The sequence below is a fragment of the Pimephales promelas genome, chromosome 18 (assembly GCF_988280905.1).
Source record: "Pimephales promelas chromosome 18, fPimPro1.hap1.1, whole genome shotgun sequence".
Classification (NCBI taxonomy): domain Eukaryota; kingdom Metazoa; phylum Chordata; class Actinopteri; order Cypriniformes; family Leuciscidae; genus Pimephales; species Pimephales promelas.
Window position 1 is genome coordinate 23,091,338 of NC_142786.1, and position 20,124 is coordinate 23,111,461.

General features: G+C 37.3%; 1 protein-coding gene across 7 annotated transcripts in view; it reads right to left on the reverse strand.

The window, feature by feature from the left end:
• The window catches only part of zmym4.2 (zinc finger MYM-type containing 4, tandem duplicate 2), a 37,253-nt gene that overhangs the window by 9,739 nt on the left and 7,390 nt on the right, over positions 1 to 20,124 (reverse strand). For 5 of the 7 annotated variants that reach the window (XM_039680746.2, XM_039680745.2, XM_039680747.2 and 2 more), the window contains exons 2-12: positions 16,662 to 16,910; positions 9,970 to 10,258; positions 9,775 to 9,830; positions 9,548 to 9,622; positions 8,986 to 9,061; positions 6,111 to 6,297; positions 5,900 to 6,029; positions 4,059 to 4,274; positions 1,892 to 2,039; positions 661 to 776; positions 325 to 546 (exon numbers count right to left, since the gene is read on the reverse strand). In XM_039680746.2, the coding sequence (XP_039536680.2) occupies positions 325 to 546; positions 661 to 776; positions 1,892 to 2,039; positions 4,059 to 4,274; positions 5,900 to 6,029; positions 6,111 to 6,297; positions 8,986 to 9,061; positions 9,548 to 9,622; positions 9,775 to 9,830; positions 9,970 to 10,258; positions 16,662 to 16,910 (1,764 nt within the window). Of the gene's footprint in view, positions 1 to 324; positions 547 to 660; positions 777 to 1,891; positions 2,040 to 4,058; positions 4,275 to 5,899; positions 6,030 to 6,110; positions 6,298 to 8,985; positions 9,062 to 9,547; positions 9,623 to 9,774; positions 9,831 to 9,969; positions 10,259 to 12,697; positions 13,033 to 16,661; positions 16,911 to 18,285; positions 18,965 to 20,124 lie in introns of those variants that run through there. The other 2 variants (XM_039680750.2, XM_039680752.2) reach the window with 2 other exon arrangements.

Genomic DNA, 20,124 nt, shown 5'->3' on the forward strand with positions numbered 1-20,124 from the left:
GTGTGAAACGTCAGCCAGTGGGCGGGGCCTACGGTGCTATGATGTATATCTATTCGTCGTGTCTTGCACTGGAGGCAGTGATATACAAATGTATTTGTCACAGATCCCACAATATCAAACAAGCCAATTTTTGGAGCTTGATTAAATAAATGCTTTGTTTATTATGAAGAGGACACTAAGCTATGAGGTTTTGATGATGCAAAGACCACTTATACGTCAAAAGATCAAAGCAAACTTTATTTCTCATGTCGCGATCCCTTTAAAACCAAGTTTTATAATTGACCCAATAAAACAAGTGGGTCCGGTAGCAGTGCACAGAAGTACCTTGAACTCCAAAAGTTCTGGTCTGTGGAAGAATAAGTTCAGACACTGATAGCAGGGGATCTTGGTGACTGTCTGCACCGGACTACTGGGAGCGCTAGTCATTGTTGAGGAGATGGACTTTGATGAAGCAGGTTTGGGAGCAGCAGATTTTGTGGTAGATGTGTTGGTTGTAGATGTTGCCTTGTTCACCTGGTTGTTAGGTTTGGTCTTACTCAAGGATTCCTGAAACAAACAAAACAAAGATAAAAACAAACTAATATCATTCAAACTGTTCAACATGTACGATTCCTATAATACTATGAAGAAATGTCAGTGTCAGATATAATGGTACTATACCTTATGTGCTAGAAGACAGGAAAAAGAGCAGAAGTTCTGAACAGATCCATCAAACATGGCTATGTGGTACTGAGGTACTAGTTTCAGCTTGCAGTTCTTGCATTCCACTGGAATACCTTGTTTGGCATCCAGACAACAATGACATTTTTCAAACACCACACAGAAAAACAACAACAGTTGTGCATGTCAAATTGAATAAATGCATTAATGGCATTAAAATATAATTTATAAAAAAGTACTTTAACTTTTTTGCATATAAAAATATGCATTAACGCTATATAAACTTAACTAATTTAACCAATGGATTTTATGATGCCTGGGTGACCATCTATACAGTCACGTATTTATCATAAAATGAAAATTCTGTCATCATTTACTCACCCTCAAGTCATTCCAAAACTGTATGACCTTCTCTTTTTCTGTGGAACACAAAAGAAGATATTTTGAAAATATGTTCAAGTATTGTTCGTTTATAGCTCTACACAATTAAAAAAAAGTCAATGGGGTCCAATGTTTTGTCAAAATATCTTCAGTTGTGTTCCACGGAAAAAAGAAAATTATACAGGTTTGAAACGATTTGAGGGTGAGGAAAAAATGCATTTTTTTTAAAGTTCTAATTCTTATGGAGTTGACATTTCATAAAAACCTTAAATATACTCCCATACACTATATTGCACTTCAAAGTTTATACACAACCGTTCATAATTTGGGGGTCAGAAAGGTTTTACAATTTTACTCTGTAAAGAAGCATTACATGGATCAAGTGACAGTAAAGACATTTATTTTGCAAGATTTCTATTTCAATATATGCAGTTCTTTTTAAATTTATATTCATCAAAGAATCCTTAAAATAAATCACATTTTTCATTGTTTTCAGCATTCATAATAATAACAACTTTTTCTTGAGCAGCAAATCATCATATTAGAATGATTTCTGAAGAACAATGTGACGCTGAAGACTATAATGTAATGATGCTGAAAATTCAGCTTTGATCACAGGAATACATTTCATTTTAAAATACAGTATATAAATATAGAAAACAGTTACATGAAATTGTAATATTTCTGTTTTTCGGATTAAATAAAATTTCAAAAAGATTAAAAAAAAAAATCTTACCAGCCTCAAACTTTTAATGGTATTGGCAAATATCTTAAAGAAATCATCAGTATTTATGCTCTGACTGCCAACAATTAATCACACAGAGTTGCGGTAAATCTATGTTCATGGTACCTGACGAACTGGTCTGGCCTTTACTCGCTGTGACACAGGAAGCAGAGCAGAAAAGCTCCCTGATGCCCACTGAGTTGGGACTGTCCACCGCATCTGCAGCCGGGCGCAGGGTGTGACACGTTTTGCAGGCGACAAGTTTCAGACTCCTCTATAAGTGAAGATCAATTTATTTATTTACACTTATAATTCACTGTAAAAGTGCCCCTATTATGCAATTTTAAAGTTTTCTTATTTTGTTTGTGAGGTCTCCTGCAAGTTTTACATGCATCAAAGGTCAAAAAACAGTTTCATTTTCTCATAATATACTTTGAACTAGGGCTGGACGATTAATCGGAAAATAAATCGAAACCGAAATTCTGACCCTGTGACCGACGTGATTTTACCATGTCGGTTATTTGGTTTTTTGAATCAGCCTAATGATGCAGTATAAAGGAGAACTCCGGCGAACAATGAACCTTTGGTCTAATAAAACATCGGTACATAGTCAACCGTTCTCTGAGATTTGTTTTCATAATAATCGAATGTAAAGAGTTTTATCTCTAAAAACTGTTTAGCGTAAAATGCTAGTAATGGGGGCATTGACTAAGTAAAAAGAAATCGCTGGTTTATACCACCAAAAGGGCTCAAAATAGCCCCACACTAACGCAGTAACATAATGAGGCTCCATACATAAAAAAAAAGAAGCATTGAGAACTTTGTAAGTGTACAGACCGTTTAATAAGAAGATACTTTATGAAGACAGTTCACTTCGCGTATACAGACAGGAGCCATCTTAAAAAATAGTCTCGATAAGTCAAACCACGAACGTCGTGCTGAGTGACCTGAACTGTATGAAGTTCAGCGAACTTCTGAACTGTATGAACGGCGTTCGGGGATCGACTTATCGAGACTATTTTTTAAGATGGCTCCTGCCTGTATACGCAAAGTGAACTGTCTTCATAAAGTATCTTCTTATTAAACGGTCTGTACACTTACAAAGTTCTCAATGCTTCGTTTTGCATGTATGGAGCCTCATTATGTTACTGTGTGAGTGTGAGGCTATTTTGAGCCTTGTTAGTGGTATAAACTAGCGATTTCTTTTTACTTAGTCAATGCCCCCATTACTAGCATTATACGCTAAACAGTTTTTAGAGATAAAACTCTTTACATTCGATTATCAAGAAAACAAAACTCAGAGAACGATTGACTAGGTACCGATGTTTTATTAGACCAAAGGTTCATTGTTCGCCGGAGTTTTCCTTTAAGCCGGGATCATTCGCCAGCGTGAAATGGTACGTAACGCGCTAGTTTATGATCGAATCAGAGAAAAAAACAAGCGTGGTTTCACACAAGCGTGGTTTCTCGAGAAAGAAATCGCAGCTCATAAGCAAACTATAGACGCTGCTGAGACATGTCACGTCTTTGCGGTTTGTGTGTGAACACGCTCTCTGATTTCTCAAATACTGAATCAACAAAGCAACAGGAGCTGCTTGTACCAAAGAAACACAAAAAAAGAGAGACTGACAAACGCCCAGCAACAAGTGCCTCCACTCCACAAAGCAGCTTTCGATAACACAAGCACTTACAATATGAAAAGGATTCATTTTTTAGTTTTATGCAAGTTATATTTTACTTTTAAGATGGCAATATTTACAATAATTTACAAAAAAAAAAAAAAAAACTATTTTATACATTTTTAAATATTTAATAAGCATTAAAAGCTATCTGTGCGTTTCCTCATCTTAGAATCTCAAAGATAGCATTTTGCACTCTTTCATTAGAAAAACGTATATTTACAGTATAAGCCTTGCCAGTGACATGAGAAAAAAAAAAAGTTCAATTATCGCAATCGAAGTGAGTTTGTTGGTGTGCTGCTTGGATAACAAAACGCCCATTACTGTATCTGAATTTCAGCTCCAGAGGCTTCCCCATCATTTTTTAAAAACAGTAACGTTGGCGTTAAGTATTTCCATAATAATTTCAGCTAGTCTTCATAATTTGAAGTGCAGCAATGTGGATTTTAAGAGACAATAACTTTATTTGTCGTGCCCTTTGGCCTTTAAAACTCAGCAGACCTTTTACAAATCACAAATGGCTATATCACACCCTGCATGAAAGGTAATATTTGAAAAAAATCATAATAGGGGCACTAGCTTAATGAGTCCTATTACTGTTCCCTTGCAGTTACCTGTTTAAAGGCTAGGAGGCAGTTTTGTTTGCAGAACTTCAAAACTCTGTCATCTATCCGCAGAGATGGACACTGACTGTCTGTGCCATAGCAGTATCCACCACAGTTCACACAGCTGTTCATGTTCAGCTTATTGGAGGTGCGGAACTGGTTGAAGCAGCTGTCGCTGCACAGCTTATGGATGGAGCCCTTGAAGTTCACTTCATGAATATGAGTCTGGGAAATGACACAATTTCAGATCTTTAAAAACTCAGCCTCAAAAAGTATATTAATTATACAATTAAAGCAACAAAATATGCCTTCCCACTTTATAAAGTATATTTCAGATTAGGCACAAAAGAATCACAGCCCTGCATCTTGGGGGCAAATACTACTGATTTGCAAAAAGGGCCTAATATTACCTGTTTTGATAATGCAGAGTTAAAGGGGCTATGTGTAGGTTTTTACATTAAAAAAATCTTTAAGATAGTCTTCATTTGTACATTTATAAGCCAACTATAATGTAATAGAGAGAATGACACCTTGACTGTCCACCACGGTTGCCTCCATCAACCTGTAGGCAATTGTCTGTGGAGGAGTCGTACCTAATTGGCGTGAAAATTCACAAAATGTGACGTCTCTTCTACTTGGGCTTACATCAGTACGGCAGCCATTAGTAAGCTGTGGAAATCACTAACAGTAGTGTTTCAAATGGACTCTGAGGACCAGCCTCCAACACAATCCAGAAACCCACAGAAACTCCTTGTAAGTGTTTTTTTTTTTTTCTAGTGCGGCCAACGAGTGTGCGCACAGAGAACGAGCATGAGACTGGCTGCAATTTCTCTAACGGCCACTGGTGTCAGTAACAGTAAGAAGTTTCAGAACTTTCTCAAATCTCCTTTACAAAATAGCATTTTTTCATCACATAGTTTTGTATTTTTTCTTCACAAAATAAGATAATTCTAAATGGATCTGCTTTAATGCACATATAAATATAGCAAAAGGAGTCAAATGTGAAAGTTTTGCTTTTAATGATAAATGGAAGAATTCCAGATGTACTATTTAGCATACAATCTGCAGTGGGGAAAAATAAATGTTTAAATACTAAACGACAATAAGTGTTGTCCTTAGCTACTTTTCCTATGAAACAAGTCTTAACTTAACAATTATGCCATTTTTAAAATCAACAATTAATATTGTTTTGGCGCTCTTTAATGTGACAGATCGCTGTAGTTCCTCAGTTTAAGCAGAATGTGAACTGATCATCTCTTCCTCTTTACTATTAAGTCATAGCACAAAACAAACATGAAGGATCATCAGAAGGTATGTTGTAAAAACCCGAAATGCATCACGTCTCATGTAATTGCTCAATCACTGGAAAGATGTCAATAAAACAGCTTGTATCAGGTAACGTTACATTTGCCTCAGAAAAGCCATTCAATGACCATAACTTGTTAGGTTTGGCAGTAGTCAGTGTAACCAGTGTTACACTGTGTTCGGCTGAATAACAATTACATTACTTGCATGGGACTGTTGTTATTGTTTTTTTAGAAAAATAAAAACCATTTAGTCGCAACAGGAATCAGATTTCACGTATCCTGAGAGTAAGAAGAGATGACCGACAGGACGATGTCATCGCATCTGCAAATATCTTGTAAAATGTGTGGCAGCAGCTCCCTATACACAGAGTACGTGTGACCGTGAATTCGACAGCGAAAGTGAAAAGTGAACGCGCATTCAATATGGATATCATAAACATGGATACAGACAGCGATACAATAATAGCACCCCCATGAATCGATATCAAATCAAATTAAATCGCAAGTTTGTGCATTGAAATCGAATGGTAGAAGTCTACTCACCCTTCCTGTCTTCTGACACACACTGCACTTGAAGTTTAAAGCACTGAGGCATTTCTGACTGCAAAACTCCTTCAAAGTCCCTGACATGTCCACCGGGCCAAATTTGGTGTTCTGCCCGTCACAAATCTCTCTGAAGGTAAAGAAGGTACATCAAGTCAATTCATTCCAGCAATCTACAACCATACAGTTGAATGAAATGTTGCAAGCATACTTAAGGCAGCAGTGACATGTTTTCGTCTTGCTGCTGCTGAGACATGCAGGTGAGCAAAAGAGTTTAGAAGAGCCACCGCGCTGGAACGCTGTTTGTCCCTTCAGCAGGACCTTATTACAGCCTGTGCACAGCAAACCAGCTCGCTTTAAAGGTTGAATAGGTTTGGCTGAGACGTCTACTGGATCTCCTGTGACATAAAGAGAATCAAGAATGCAAGAACTGACTTCAGACCCAAAATGTGCTTTTTATCCCGTTTAAACTATGGTTACTATGAAATTGTATTTTTGTGGTTTTGAAATTGAGGTTACACATGAGTTTGGAACAAATATGTACGTATATATATATATATATATATATATATATATATATATATATATATATATGAAGAGTTCAGATGCAAAAGCCTCTAAATGCCATTTGAAATTTTCTTCTTTAATGATGATTTTTATCAAACTTGTAAATTTAAGTTCAGTAATTTCACTTAAATAACAATTACTAGGTAATTATCATTGCCATTTAAGTGAAATTACTGAACTTAAATATACAAGTTTGATAAAAATGATCATTAAAGAAGAAAATTTAAAATGGCATTTTTGGCTTTTGCATCTGAACTCTTCATATATATATACACACACACACACACACACACACATATATATATTAATATACATACACACACATATATATATATATATATATATATATACACACACACATGTATATATACACACACACACACACACACATATACACACATATATATATATATATATATATATACATATATATACACACATATATGTATATATATACATATATATACATACATACACTGTATTTTGAAAGGATATAAAACTACAAAAGTTACAGGAAAATGCATAAAAAAAGATTAATAAACATACACACATATACATACATACACTCTTTTTTTGAACGGATATAAAACTACAAAAGTTACAGGAAAATGCAAAAAAAAAGATTAATAAATAAAACAAGTTTTCTTAGCTACAACATAAGGTTTATTTCAATTGACCGTTATATTGGACTGGTACAGCATGAATAAATAAATAATCAGGTCTACAGAACAGGACATGTTTTACTAGTTGTGTACACTACAGCGTAAAAAACAACAACTAAATAGCAAGTCTACAGAACACACCTAGCCACTTTATGCGTTTTCGACCGGATAGCCATCTGATCGTGAAAAGACCAGGTGCAAATGCCCTCTGAAACGCATTTGTGACGTATTTGAATATAATCGCTCAAACAATTTCAGAAAAAACGCTAAAAATGAGAACGTTACAGGCTTGTCATTTTATGGCCAGATATGACGACGTGGGTGACTGCAACGCATCACCGCAGATGAGCAGCTGAGAATTTCTTACTCAAGCCAACACGCAAACTATCGCAAATCAAAGTGAAAGTAAGTCGCGGACGCTTTTCAGTTATCTTCATCAAAAGTAAATAAACGAAATGATCTTATTTTACCTGATGATCGTAAAATAAAGCTCATAACTGTTGCTTTCGGTGACGTGACCTCAGTGGTGGAGGAAGTACTGAATCTCAGTACTTAAGTAAAAGTACAAATACCCAGATAAATATTTACTTTAGTAAAAGTAGAAGTAACACAATGACAACCATACTTAAGTAAAAAGTAAAAAGTACTTTATTTTAAATGTACTTTAAGTATTAAAAGTAAAAGTACTTGCATAACAATTTATTATCTTAATGTCTATTTTCTAATGATTAATAAAACATTTAATTCTAACTCATTCAACCTAATAGCCTACTCCTATAATGATGTTCAATAATGATGGAAAAAAATGTCACCATTTCTGAAACAAGCTTGCAATTAGGCAATATCATCATGCTTATCCTTAGTACTATATGTTAATAACTATGTTTGGCAGTAAACGCGATTCATTTATGGTGTAATTCTGAACCTCTTGGCTTGCCATAATCCTAACCAAACCAAACATATATTACACACGGTGTGTTTCCTATGCACGTAAAAACTAATTTTCGCGTAGTTGCATGATAAACACACTGCGTGTGAGACGCATTTAGTGTGACCGGGTTGATATATTGTATCTATGGCAACCAAACGTCACTGGTGAGACAAACGTGCAACGAACGGACGGTCAGATTACGTTTTGGCAGGGGAAAAACTGAACAGAAAATGTAACGAAAATGTAACAGAACTTCAGAAGCTGTAGAAATGTAGTGGAGTAGAAAGTAGAATAATTGCTGCAAAATGTAACGAAGTAAAAGTAAAAAGTATGCACTATTTATTGTACTTAAGTAAAGTAAAGATACGTGAAAAATGTACTTAAGTAAAGTAACGAAGTATTTGTACTTCGTTACATTCCACCACTGCGTGACCTCCATTAAATCTGCATATAGCGCGGGAATTGAAGATCGTATTTTGATAAATCAGATAGCTATCCAATCAGTGAAAACGCATGAAGTTGCCAGGTGGCCGGCAAGTGTGTGTGTGTGTGGGGGGGGACTGTGTGGTAGTAGCGCAAGGGAGAAGTAAGAGAGTGACGGCGATTAGCTTTGGAGCGAGTAGCGACTCTATATTGAGAAAAACAAAGCATCTTCCCTGTTCTTTCTGACCACTATGGGAAATCTGTAGCAAGAAAAGTTAAACCTCTCCTTGATTTCATGTTTATGGAGAAGGAAAATCAGGAAATGAGTCGGGGGAAATGCAACGGTGCATGTCGGCTCGGACGCATCATAAACAAAATATTGCATAAATATCGCGAGACTTTCGAAATGTATATCGAGCAACGTGATATTGCGATAACGATATTGATTCTATATATTGTGCACCCCTAATATATATAGCTTACAAATACAGTAAGGCTTATACCAATGGATGCGTTGGAAGTATTTACTCCATCAGACAATGCAGCTGTCATCACATCATCAGGTGTTTGGTCAAAATCCTGTAAGGAGAAACACATTGGGTGTTTCAACAATAATAGAAAATAGGTGGCTAACATCAGAAAATTAATATAAAAAGCCAAAGATCAATTTTCAGCATTACTCCAGTCTTCATTGTCACATGATCGTTCAGAAAGCATTCTGATATGCTGTTTTGGTGCTCAAAAACATTATTTATAATTATCAATCTATTATCAAAACAGTTGTAGAGCTTAATGTTTTTTTTTTAAGAACAGTGATGCAGTTCTATAGAATTTTCCATTCATCAAATTTAATTATTTAAAATAAACTGTTTGTGACATTATGTCTTTTGATCTATTTAAGGCATCCTTGTTCAATAAAAGTATTAATTTCTTTAAAAAAGAAACTTACTGAGCCCAAACTTTTGAATGGTAGTTAATGTTGCTTGACAAATTAATTTTATGACAAAAACAAACGAATGCTAATTTAAATTTCGGTATCCTTCATAAAAGTCTCCAGCAAATCACCTCATCATCCTTAATGTTTCTCCCTGGGGTCTGTGGTGCTCTCCTCCACTCTTCATCCATTGGTTCATCCTTGATCTTCAAATGTAGAACGACAGAGGTACTTTAATTTTTTGTCAACAGCATGTGTTTGATGGATAAACTTAATTTTATGTGCTCCATGGATTAGCAAACAGACTCAAACTTATTTACCCTCAGCAGTAAACATTAAACATAGATCCTGTGCTTACCGTAAGAGCAGACGATTCCTTAGTCCTGGTATTTACGTCTTTGGCTTTCTTTGTTTCTGTTAAACAAGAAAAGTATACAAATCATGTTAAAATATAACAAAAATAAACAGTAGAACACATTATTGCTTAATGTAAAGTTTTACAGAAACAGGATTTTCAACCAACTAAAATGCAATCATTGATTGGTTGAATTACCTGCATCTGCTGGTCCATCAAATTCCATCTTCTCATTGTAATCCTCATTCTCGTCCACTGCCATTTCATTCATGCAGTCCTCAACTTTAGTGATCACAAGCTCTTGTGGAGATTGTGCTGTGTCTTCTGCGTCGAACTCTCCATCCTCTGATTCAATGGCTTCATTCTTATGCTCACCTTGTCCCAGTACACTCTTCCTTACTTCTCTGTCTAGAGGATTGCCTCCTGAAGTAGCAGTAGAATCCATGCTGACATTTTCATCAAGATTTCCCATCTCTGCAGGATCATTCTGAAAGAAAACAGCCAGAGAAGCAATATTACAAACAAGAAGTAAAACCTGCTCACTAATGGCTCGTTTCCACTGAGCGGTACGATACGCAATTATTTGCGTTTCCACTGTCAAAAGTTGTGAATGGTACCAAAAAGCCGAACCGTGCCACATTTTGGGTACCCATCCGTTGGGGTACCTAGCACAGTGGTATGGTACTAAAAGGTGGAGCTGGACTCACTGCAGAACGGTGATTGGTTGACAGTATCGTCACTTGCGCTTGCTACATGGGCATTTGAAGCGCCATTTTTTAAATATATTTGAAATTCATGAAATGTAGTTTTAAGAGTTTTTCAGGTGGGAAAGCAGTTTTTTAAAGCTCAAATCTGTGGTTTATTTATAGATTTGTAAAAATTTGACTGATATCGATTCCAAGCGATCACCGGACGCTCGGCACTCAAGCGCCGCGCCTGGAGCAGCCTTTCCTCGGCTAGTCATTCTGGTGTTTGCCGCTGACTCTGACGTCTCTGTAGTGGTTAAACGTGAGACATAATTTGTCTTGTATAGACCTAACAGGCGATCTTTGGTCTCGTGAATCTATAATTCGTTCCCTGGCCAATAGTTTCATAAATCCGAGCTAACAGGTGACTAAAAACAACATGACATCATGACTTTTGCATAAACATACTCGCCACTTTCGAGTCAAGTGGCGTGTTATATCTACGCATTTTGAGCTATCCGCGTGTACGTCTACGCCATTAACGTCCGAGTGATTCCACGTGTCTGTACACGCCGTCAAATGTCTGCGCGAAATGAAGCAAAATGTAGATCTACATCTGGGGAGCAATCTTTTTTTTCCCTAGGATGGTAAGGGAACAGTCATAAATGCCATTAACCCCAGTGGCGGTTAAGTTTAGGGACGGGGTTGCGGTAAGTCATATATTTATACAGTAATAACGTTAAGTCAACGGCGTTCACAAACACGCTGAAAAGCGATTATGCGTCTTGATAGCACGGCAAAAATGGAAATGAGAATTGGCGCGTCATACACACGCTACTTCATGAGATCAGTCTGCAAAAAAAGTAATTGAGTCCTGTCCTCTTGTAGATCCCTCTGGTGACAAATATCAGGAAGAAAAAAAAAAGAAAAAAAATCACTACAGTGTACTGCACCTCCTCGTTTTCCAGACGAATACCAATTATATCATCCATGGTTTTATCAATCACATTAAAGCCACAATATGTATTTTTTCTGCTTTAAAAATAGCAAAATAACTATCTATGTTATATATTTCTATTAGATGTGTACTTACATTATCCCGACAGTTTCCACCAACTTTAAAATACTGAGAAATTTATACTTTAATTCGAAGACACGGGACGTTTCTTTATTTCCGTTTCGTCGCCTGTCTATGGCGTCATATAACCTTTGACTCCTCTATTTTCTCTAACTTCCTGTGGAACCCGGCGAAACCCGCCAAACACAAAGGGGAACACTGGACTACCGCCAATAAAGCAAAGAAAAAGATGAAGAAAAAAAAGTTGTACGTATTTTTATGTGTGTAAATCACGTGCCCGCTCACGAGCGCTCACTCTTAACAGACACACTGTCCCCGGTGCTGCTCGCGCATAAAGTGCTCCCCGTTCACAGTAACCAGGTCGTCTCATTCAAATCAGCCAGCTGTTGCTGTTAGCGAGCCGCGCACATTGAATACTCATATGAGTCAGGTTGTGAATGTACGTGCCCGCTTCAGCGGGCTCATGCTTACTAAATAAACGCCTCACCTCCGGCACTGCACACTCACTACATTCCCTTTAGCACATAGTGAATGCATAACGCAAACCCAGTCAAACGTTTGACTGCAGTATCTTATGTGCCTTATAATCCGGTGCGCCCTATAAATGAAAAATGTTCTAAATAGGTCATACATTGAAGGGGCATAATATAAATATTTATATTCATCTGCATTATAGTTATGGACCACGATTACGCTTTGCCTGCACGTTCTGCTGCTACAGCCAGCTCAGTAAAGCTCAAACATACGGGTGAAAAATATGACCCGAGAAGGTTTTGGGACAGGAGAAGCATGACACAGGTAAACTTTGGGGTTGCATTTAAAACTTCTTGACAAGCTAAATCTACAGAGAGATGCCGTATATCCGTATATTTTGTGAAACAATGATGTCATGAAATGAGCTAAGCTGGTTGTTATTGACAGCGACAACAACTCCCGTGAGCCCACGCTCTTACTCGACGTCATCAAAGTACGTCTTTTGTTATTATTTTAAATGAGTGACCCCTGGTGGCCAAAAATTGCATACTGTACGTTTAACTCTAAAATATTCCATCAAATTATTTTTAACCAAAATCCCAACACCTCCTAAAGCCTTTATAGCTCTTACATGTATCTTTATATATTACCAAACCAAAGATAATCTAGTTCTGGGATTTTTGCTCACCGTTCTCATGATCATTTTGACCCCACGGGATGAGATCTTGCGTGGAGCCCCAGATCGAGGGAGATTATCAGTGGTCTTGTATGTCTTCCATTTTCTTACAATTGCTCCCACAGTTGATTTTTTCACACCAAGCTGCTTGCCTATTGTAGATTCACTCTTCCCAGCCTGGTGCAGGTCTACAATTTTCTTCCTGGTGTCCTTCGACAGCTCTTTGGTCTTGGCCATGGTTGAGTTTGGAGTGTGACTGTTTGAGGCTGTGAACAGGTGTCTTTTATACAGATAACGGGTTCAAACAGGTGCCAATAATACAGGTAACGAGTGGAGTAGGGCTGTAGTGAACCAAAGAAATCCTTTGTCGACCAAAGTCTTGTCCTGCGCAACGATTAGTCGAAGAAAAAAAAAAAAAAAGATGCGAAGTTTTGATTGAACATTTTTTTAACAATTGTCATAGAGCATTTATAAAACAACGGAAAAAAACCCCATCAAAAATACAAAAAAAAACCTATACAATTCTTTGAAAATTATTTTAAGATATATTTTTTAACTGCAAAAAGTGAGGAGCACTGTCCTACATCTAGGCTATAGTAACAGTCACAATCGCGCACCTGAACACACCACTCAGTACAAAAAATATAATAAAAAATCCAAACAAAAGCTCTCGTTTATACAGGCTGTATATTCTTCTTTACTTTAGCTATGGGTTAACTTTTGTCCAGCCGAACTAGGCATTTTAAAACAAACACACAAAAAACCCAAAGAGCCTAAAAAACTATCCTAATAATTATAGGCTGTATTGTAGGGCCGCGTTTAGGTTTATTTTCGTTTTGTTAGATTACTTAGGCTATTTTCAAATGTGTCAAGTCTACAAATGAAAACAATCTATTAAGTCAGCATGATAAGGCCATTCAAATGACTGCTCATGTCTTTTGCGCGCTCAAGTTCGGTTTCAAATGTATGCATGCGGTGTGCGCGCTCATAATGTAAGCAACGCGGTCGCGGTGCAACGCGCTCTTTTTTGTTATTCAAGTGCGTCCACGCTGCATCGAGATAAAAACATAGTGTATAAAAACCAGAACAAGTAGCGTCCTAACTGAATGAATACAGCTAAACTACCTATATTCCTTAAGCCCCTTTCACACAGAGATTCCAAATACACAAAATACACTGATAATGTGTATTTTGGCGATACACAAAATACACTGATAATGTGACCCAGCATTTGTCCCGGGGTCGTTTGATTTCGGGTTCATTCACACTGCCAGTGATTTGCCGGGATCTGTGAGTGCATTCACACACAACCCGTAAAGATCCCGGAAAGACACATGACGTCAGGATGAGATGTGTAACACATGCGTCCAAAACATGTACACGCGCATACCGTTCCACAAAACTGGTGAACAATCTCAGCTTTAGCGCGGATAGTGAGGAGCTCCTGGTCTCTGCTTCGCTCCAGTTTGCAGACATTACTGTTCGTCCTTTCTTTATTGATGACGAACACAAACTTTCTTCTAAGAGCAACAGAGTCGCGCGATGACACGAGCGTCATCACTATGACACACCCCCTTACGGTATTGGTCCTGGCTTTTGTTCACACAGCACGCGTTCCGGGACTGATTCCGGCAATGTTACTAGGTCTCCAACCCGGGATCAGTCCCAGTATCAATCCCGGGTCATGTTTGCGTTCACACAGAAGGCGTTCTGGCAATTTCCCGGGATCAACGAGCTGTGTGAAAGGGGCTTTACTGAGCGCGAAGCAGCCGCGCAGCCTGCCACAGGTGCGAACCGAGTGTTAGCCTAAATTAAAGCATTTATATTTGGGGATTAAACAAAGGCTAATTATATTTAGAATAAAATAATATATAACTGCTTATAAAAAGGTATAAATATCATTGAGTAATTTATTATAGTATCATTGAACATTTATTTCTATTGGCTTAAAAATATATAAAAAATAAATAAAAAGCAACTGGTCGACCAATAAGAATGTCAGTCGACCGATTAGTCGACTAAACGACTAAAGTTGACAGCCCTAGAGTGGAGGACAGAAGAGGTTCTTACACCGTGTCCTAACTACACGCGACGCGACACGCAATAAAAGGTATCTTTTCCATGTTAATCAGAGTTTTTGTCATAACCAGACGCGACGGCGACACGCGAAATTTCTAATTTAGAAACATTTCCTATTTCTGCCACGTCGCAGCTGACAGAATGAAGAAATTACACTAGTTATGAGTACACATTATATTTATTTTTAGTTAAAAATAGGTCACTGCGACACGAGCGATAACGGATAATTTACCTCAGATTTTGAAAGCATGTAATATAGCGTTCAAAATGAATTCTATGCAAACATATGACTGTACTTCATAACAAAATTAGTCAATGAGTATATTTTGTTAATGTTTTGATTTTTAATAATGTTATTTCTTGATTTGATTATGTCCTTACCCATATTCAATGCGAGTGCGGGCCAACAGTGCGCTTTCACAAAGAGACTCTGCTCACACGCTGTTCTGAATGTGTGGCATCTCACAGTCGCGTCGCGTCTAGTGTGTGGACAGACACACTTGCTGTCGCTGGAATTTTATCGCGTCGCGTGCAGTTAAGACACGGTGTTAAAGGGTTAGTTCACCCAAAAATGAAAATTCTGTCAGCATTTACTCACCCTCATGTTGTTCTAAACCTCTATGCGTTTATTTTTTCTGCTGAACACAAAGGAAGATATTTGGAAGAATGTTTTAATCAAACAGATCTCATTCCCAGTTGACTACCATAGTAGGAAAAAATACATACTATGGTAGTCAATGGGGAATGAGATCTGTTTGATTAATACATTCTTCCAAATATCTTCCTTTCTGTTCAGCAGAACAAATAAACACATAGAGAACATCATGAGGGTGAGTAAATGCTGACAGAATTTTCATTTTTGGGTGAACTAACCCTTTAAAGAAGTTACAGGTCTGTGAAAACCAGAAATCTTGCTAGTTTGTGGGTGACCAAATACTTACTTTCCACCATAATTTACAAATAATTTCTTTAAAAATCCTACAATGTGATTTCCTGGATTTCTTTTCTCATTTTGTCTCTCATAGTTGAACTGTACATATGATGAAAATTACAGACCTCTCTCATTATTCTAAGTAGGAGAACTTGCACAATCAGTGGCTGACTAAATACTTTTTGGCCCCACTGTATTGCCTGGAATGTTTAATAAATTTAAATAAAAAGAGGCAGGGTTGTGTTTTATATTTAGTTTTGTTTTAAATATATACCGTACAGTGAATATAATCAATAGGCTATGCGTTGCCTGAACCACATTTGTGTGCTTATAATGTTTAAAATGTATTTAAATGAAATCGAAAAGAAGCAAAGTGGTGTTTGACATATTTAGTTTTATTGTTGCCTAAAATGTACATACAGAGATAGCCGGAGCTGCAGAGCGAGCTGCGTGGCGCATTCAAGAATGCACTGTTCCATTAGCAGAATTACTGGACTCGTGTCCTCAGGACTCTCCTGAGTCGGGCTTTGCGTTGGCTACTTGGTATTGAGAAACGCCTAATGTCAGCGCTTGTTTCTTGTGACAAACATGCCGAGAAGCAAGAACAAGATCTGCTGTATGTCATCCATTGTTGTTTACTATGTCGCTTTCTTCGCGCAAAAATGACGTCGACCGCTTCTTTCAGGCAAACACCACGCCTATTAAGTAAGGGTACTGTTGGCGGTGGAAACGCAAGCCAGATCATGGTTTACCGACCCGACCTGGGGTGCGTTTCCCGAAAGCATCGTTAGCCAACTATGGTCGCAAGTTCCGTCATTACCAATAGAGTTCAATGGAAATTGCGACCAACTTGCGACCATAGTTGGCTAACGATGCTTTCGGGAAACGCACCCCTGTACCGTACCATACCGCTCAGTGGAAACGAGTCATTACTATCACTGTGAGAGAGCATATGCAAGGACTTACCACTTGGTAGTACCATGTGGGGGGAAGAGCGTAGTAGGTTCCAGATTTAGATGGAGATGGAGATGTTGACTGATTTGTAACAGTTAATATGAGTTTTGACTGACGTTGGCCACGTCGTACAGGGCAGGTTCTGTGGTTCCTTTGCCTTCCTGAAGTTGACTGAATATCATCTGCGAGATGTACCTCCTCTTCTTCCTTTATATCTCCACAGTCATCTGCTGACAGGGCGTCTGGATCACTCACAATCTCCTAAAACGGCAACAAACAGAAGAAGGTTATATGAATAGATCAACCAAATATGAAAATTCTGTCATTTACACAGCCTCATGCAGTTTCAAACCTTATTACCTTATGTTTTTAAGATCACTTCTGAATCTGAACACAACAAAAATGATTATTTTCTGTATAATGGCAGTTTATGTTGACCATTGAGTCTCAAAATACAAAACTAAAAGAACAAAAGCACAATAACAGTAGTCCATATGACTTGTGTAGCATTTTCCAAGTCTTCTGAAGCCATACTACAACATTGTGAGAGAAAAAGACTAAATGTACGAATTATTACATTGGTTTGAATTTTTCTTTATTGAAGACAGAACAAGAAGCCAACATAGGACTGCTTAAAATAGTACAATACAAAATGTAGCATTATTTATAAACAGGGGATCCGAAAATTACAATTACTACTAATGAATTACTCTAATTGTATTCATCTGGAAAAATGGCATATTGTATACACCTAGGATGACTTGAGGGTGAATACATCACGGGCTAATTTTCATTTTCGGGCGAAAAGATGGGAATGTATTTATGCAGTTTTGTTTATGTATATGAAATTGACAGACATTCAAATAAATGAAAGTATTCAAGACCTTTACTAACATTGTTCTCATGATACACAATACTATCATCCTATAATATAAAATAGTATTTAATCTTTACTAAATTAAAAGTAATTTCTACAGATTCCCAACAAAAACTTTGGATATGTTACAATGAACAAAGTAAGTCAACACTCATTTTCTACAAGCTGCTATTTTATTTTGAAAAATAGTACAAATGTTTGTTTTAGCATTCTTCTCTATCACGTATAAGTCCAAGTTATGGAAGCATTGGTATAGTTGTCTCCTCTGAAGTTGTATTTGTTTTTATTATTATATTGCATTGTGTACTGTTTTTTGTTTTTTTTTTTGGGACCGGTGAGTCAGTAATAAAGTTTATTATTATTTCAATCATTTCAACACTGTTTAATATTAAGTTGGTTTAAAGTCAAGACCAATGACAACAATTGGCGTTATGAGAAAGTGACAATTCCCAAAGAAAAGACTTTAGAATGCAAAAAATGGAATATGACCAATGAGTCAATATGAGAATAAGACAACCACATAATCATAAACAGATTTTGGAATATCTAAAAAATAAATAATGTAAAATCAATAGATTGTCATAATTCGTTGTTAAAGGGACAGTTTACCCCCCGAAAAATCTTTTCAATTTCTTTTCCGTAACCTCTCTTGCCTTCAATATCTACCATCTTAATAATGATTGTAAATCTTAATAAATCGTCGTCAATCTCGTTCGATCAATAACAGCACGATGACGAGCTTCACACACACACACACACCTCGATTTGATGCCCAGGCACAGCGGTTGAATTCAGAAATCGTCGAGTTGGTCCCGTGAGATCGTCTGGTGAAAAATGGACACTGCAAACCCTCAATGCGCGGACAGATTCAATGGGTGAGTTAATATCCCGTTTGAGAGCGAGCAGCCACAGCTTCAGTCTCTCTGGATCATGCAGCGGCAATGTGTGGAAGATCAAACTTTCCTTGTGTGACGATGCCGTTGGACGGAGTCTAATTGCTTTCTCTCGGTTGAAACATCCAGGAAAAGCGCACACGCGTACCATTGCAGGGAAAAAATCGAATTACGCTTTGATGGGACGTACCGCTACGAGCAACGTAAAGCAGCCATCTTTGAAGAGAAGCGGAACGAGACTTGAAATCTATTGCATTGCACAAGATATCCGTCTTTTCCTCTTATATGGCAATCTTTATGAGGCTTAGATGTGCACGAGTCATGTGAGCTATTGTTATGGTACTTTCTGGAGCTTGACAGCTCATTTCATCATCCACTTGTCGTATGGAAAAAGCAGAGAGCAGCCTGAAACTCTTGTGGTTGTTTACAAAGCAACATATGGTGCATTTCCGCCATCTACTGGATTGGTGCCGCAGACTAAAAGGATAATCCACTTCAAAATGAAAATTCTGTCATGTACAACTCACCCTCAAGTTGTTTCAAACCTGTATGAATTTCTCTCTTCTTCTGAACAAAAAGATGATATTTTGAAGTTTGTCAGTAACCAAACAGTTAATTGGATCCACAGACTTCAATAATATTTTATTTTTCCTACCATTGAAGTCAATGGGTCCAGTTAACTGTCTGGTAACTGATATTCTTCAAAATATCTTCCTTTGTGTTCATAAAAATATATATATTTTTTATTATTTTTACATTTAATAGCGTATTTATTTTTTAGTAGGTGGCAAATCCACTGCGAGGAGAACTGTCCAGCTTACCTGCACCTTTTTCACTCCTCCCCTTGCTACAGATGCCTACTCTCACATACATTTCAGGCGAGGCAAGGCGCATATCAAACAAGTCTGTTCCTTAAAGGAAAACTGCACAGTTATTTGAAATAGGGCTTATTCACAGTGTCCTCTACATTAAAATAGTTTGGCAAAAGCACTTTTTTTTCAAAGTGCATGCATTGTCTTAGTTTGGCAGCACCGACGCTAGCTTAGCTTCCATAAATGAAGGGAATCCTATGTTGCCAAGTAGCTTGTCGTGAGTAAAAGTGACAAAAAAACCTAATTAATTCTTGTGGCCTGTGTATTCACGAGTACAAATAGCATTTCAAATTAAGACTAGGCGATTAAAAAGGCAGATATTGACTTGGGACTATATTAGGGTGAATCACAGGCGATGCACTAAGTCATATCACGCAACACCTGAAGGTCGTATAACAGGACTATTTAAGCACTATGAAATTAGAAACCGGACACTATCAGTGTTTCATGTAGAAAGAAAAGGGTTCCTTCTACCATTCCGATTCACTGAATTAGCTGCCAAACGTTGCAGTTCATGAATAGGATCTATAATATAAACTTTACATAAACAATGCAGAATGTTCTGCTACTTTGGTCGAACTCAATGTAGCCTTCTATGTAATAGTTATACTATAACTCTTGAGTCATCAGAACCTGGTTAAAGCATTGAGAGAAATATAGCTAGCCCTCAGTCATTTTTTTTACAATAATGTTGTTCATGCTAAACAGGTTGAACTCAACATGAGGTTATAATAGATGAGTCAACTTGAACCATATTTTATATACAGCTTCTCAGCATCTTACAAAGGAATAAAGATACAGATTCACGCAAGGAAGAGTAATAAAAGACAATA